Here is a 3,333-nt window from a genome sequence, read left to right on the forward strand (position 1 = left end):
CTTATGCTCATGTTTTAATAATGGTTGCAAAGTAGCACACATCCATCCCTATGGGGATTTTTAACAGGGCTAAGTCACTTCTATCCGACAATGTACAAAACATTAGGAACAACTGCTCTTTCCATGATACTGACCAGGTGAAGGCTATGAACCCTTGCTGATGTCATCTGTTAAATCCACTTCAATCAGTGTAGATGAAGGGGAGGAGACATTAAGCTTTGAGACATGGATTGTGTGTGTGCCATTCAGAGGGTGAACAGGCAAGACAAAAGTGCCTTTGAACGAGGTATGGTAGGTGCCAGGCACACCGGTTTCTGCCAAGACCTGCAATGCTGCTGGGTTTTTCACGCTCAACTGTATTCTGTGTGTATCAAAAATGGTAACTTGACACAACTGTGGGAAGCATTGGCATCAACATGGGCCAGCATCCCTGTGGAATGCTTTCGACACCTTGTAGAGTCCATGCCCTGATGAACTGAGGCTGTTCTGAGGGCAAAAGTGGGTGTAACTTAATATTAGAAAGTGTTCCTAATTTTTTTTTTGTACACCAAGTGTGTGTGTGTGTGTGTGTGTGTGTGTGTGTGTGTGTGTGTGTGTGTGTCCTAACCGTAAACATTGTGTGTAGTACTGAATGTACTCTGGCATATAAACACTAGTTATTTGATTCGGTGCGGTCTGCAATAATGATTAAAATTTAATCTTCCTATGTGAAAATGTTTAATTTACTATGGATGCAACATATTTTTATAAACTTTTGGGTCAGATTTCATTTACTGCCTAAATTTCTCATGTTTTTCTCACTCCCGTCAACAGACCAGTATGTGTCGGTCAGCTCTGTTGCCTTGATTGCAGAATCTCTGTCCACCGTCATCTCTCAGGACAGTGTTCGCTCCAACACCAGGCACCTCCACACCTGAGAACATTCAGTCCAATCTAGCCAATACCAGTGTCCATATCAGGGCAGTGTTGCCATGGAAACAGTGACGATGAGGAGGAGCCCAGTGGGGCTGGTAGGAGGATGGCTGGGGGCCAGGGAGATCCTGGGGGGGCGGGGTCCGTTGCACAGGGGGGTGTTACAGCAGCTAATGCAGACAGAGCCCACCCGGCCCGGGACACAGAAAGACTGATACCCTGCTGAAACAATCAGACAGGTGGAGAAGGAGGCACAGGCCTTCCTGTAAGTCACACCTGGAGGGAGAGAAGACAAAGCCTTGGTCAAAAATTACACATGCCAAAGGGTGCACATTTTAGATCTTGTAAAACAAAAGTTTTACCTACTAGAATAAATTCAGACTTGACGCCAGAAAAAGTCAGCAAGGCTCACCATTTTCACCCACAATCACCTCCTTCTGACAGGCATTCTGGATGTTTGCTGTGCAGTTGACAATGAACTTTGGAGCTGAACAGTCATTGTCCAACAGAGTCTCTTCACAGTGGTAACACTGCATCTGATAAGGCCAGACTGAAACGCATGCACACACACTAATTGTGATGCCTGAAATACATGGAAGGAAATCTCTAGTTACAGTGCACTACAATGGAATTACGTGTGTCCAAGCAACCTCCATGGACATAATGCAGTGCAGAAACTCCACAAGAGGGAGCCATTTCCTTCTGTTTATGCCTCTATTCCTCCTCTAATACATTGATAAATCCATTGTCCAGTGCCCTTTTCAATCAGATTGGACAGTAAAACAGCACAGAGGTTTGAACCCGTTAAAAATGCTATAGCCACTGCTTTTTCAACAACACTGTTACTCATTTTAACACATTATCATTATGACCACTGTCTCAGGAAAAGGAGATATTCAGATGCACTTTAAATGTGAAGGCTATCCAGTCACTTGTGGTGAAATGCCAAATCCCAAAAGCCAATATAGCGATAGATAATCATTAGTATGAAGAATCCTTGACTCACTCAACCTTGCTTCCATATTGGTAATCAGTACAGTCACCCAGCTAGTGTTCAACAGAGACGTTTGGAATAGATCGGCAGTGCTTCCTCTGACTATCTGGGCTTGATTGATATGTTATGCCTGCATGATCTGATGGATATTGCTTGCAACACATAACACATTATAGCAGCACTTTGTAAAACACATCGCTCTATCACTAATTTGACCCCCAAAAAACGGATTACATCCTATATTCATGGTACTGTACTTTGTCTGTCTGTCTGTCTGTCGGGTCATCAACTATAAAATATGAATGCAATGTGGCCAAACATTATTATTGCATTAGCCATAGTTCAAACAAAAATATTAACTTGTCTAACTATAAGGGTGTTGGAGCAGAAATGATTTATGCGTCTGTCTGAATGACAGATTGACAGAATGGCCATTTTAATCATGTTCACTGACTGGTATTATGATTGTGACAGGTAGGCTCAGACTCCAAAGGTAAAACAAGTTCAATCATTCATTTCTGTCATTGTGTGTAATTGCGCATGTTTAGCCTACATTTAAAGCGATTGCATTCATATTTGCATCATTTTAGAACATAATGTATACATTATTAGCATAGAGCATTTACGCATGGATTTAGTTGGGTAGGCTAAAAGGCTTCTCAAAATCTCGTTTTATTCTAGACTATAAGCTTTACATTGAGAGATTTTGGGGCAACGAAACAATAATTAAGAAATTAATTATTACTCGGGATTGCAACTGTTGTAAATAATATAAATAAACCTACACTGACATTTACAAAAGAGAAACAGTAGTTATGTACCTGAGCAAAGGACGTATCCACACAGAGAAGCGAGGAGAACAAACGATTGCATCGTCCATAAATAAACTCCATCAGGTTACTTTTTCTCCCAAAAAAACATTACACAGTTGTATGGTCAGCCTCAACTTGAATCCACTTCTGATAAAGTAGGAGCAGTAACATCACCAGTAAGCATCCAGTGTCATGCCTAAAAAGGTTTCTAGGGGGCTTGCTTCTCCCAACTTTGAGTGCGCTCTGTTTGGCAAGCGTCACAGAATCAATCTCAATCTGACGCCTCGATCACACCGACTGTGTCATTGCGCAAAATGGGACGCAGCATCATCTGGATGTGTGAAACATAATCATTCTGCTACCATTTCTGTCAAGCCTTCTAGCATACAGTTTGATGCATATTCGATAAATCCAATGTATGTGCCACACAGAACGCACTGCAAGAAGGCAAACACAGGGTTCCATTAGAACTTAATGCGTTTTGGGACACCAGAAGTACCTACATTAACACCGTAGGTGTGATCCAGTGGCGGTCAGTGCCGTTTATGATGAGGGAGGACACATTTTTTTGTTCATGAGCATGGCCTTATTTCTATTACAGCATGTTGGATGACT

The 3,333-nt window shown here is 42.1% G+C and overlaps 1 protein-coding gene across 1 annotated transcript; it reads right to left on the minus strand.

The window, feature by feature from the left end:
• Positions 1–607: 607 nt before the first annotated feature.
• Positions 608–3,019, minus strand: LOC106565510 (ly6/PLAUR domain-containing protein 1). The gene is made up of 3 exons (XM_014132729.2): positions 2,728–3,019; positions 1,325–1,462; positions 608–1,188 (listed from the first exon to the last, which is right to left on the minus strand). Exons 1-3 carry the CDS (start codon positions 2,777–2,779, stop codon positions 956–958), a joined length of 423 nt encoding a protein of 140 aa, XP_013988204.1. The 5' UTR covers positions 2,780–3,019; the 3' UTR covers positions 608–955.
• Between the last annotated feature and the right edge of the window lie 314 nt (positions 3,020–3,333).

The sequence above is a fragment of the Salmo salar genome, chromosome ssa12, assembly GCF_905237065.1.
Source record: "Salmo salar chromosome ssa12, Ssal_v3.1, whole genome shotgun sequence".
NCBI lineage: Eukaryota > Metazoa > Chordata > Actinopteri > Salmoniformes > Salmonidae > Salmo > Salmo salar.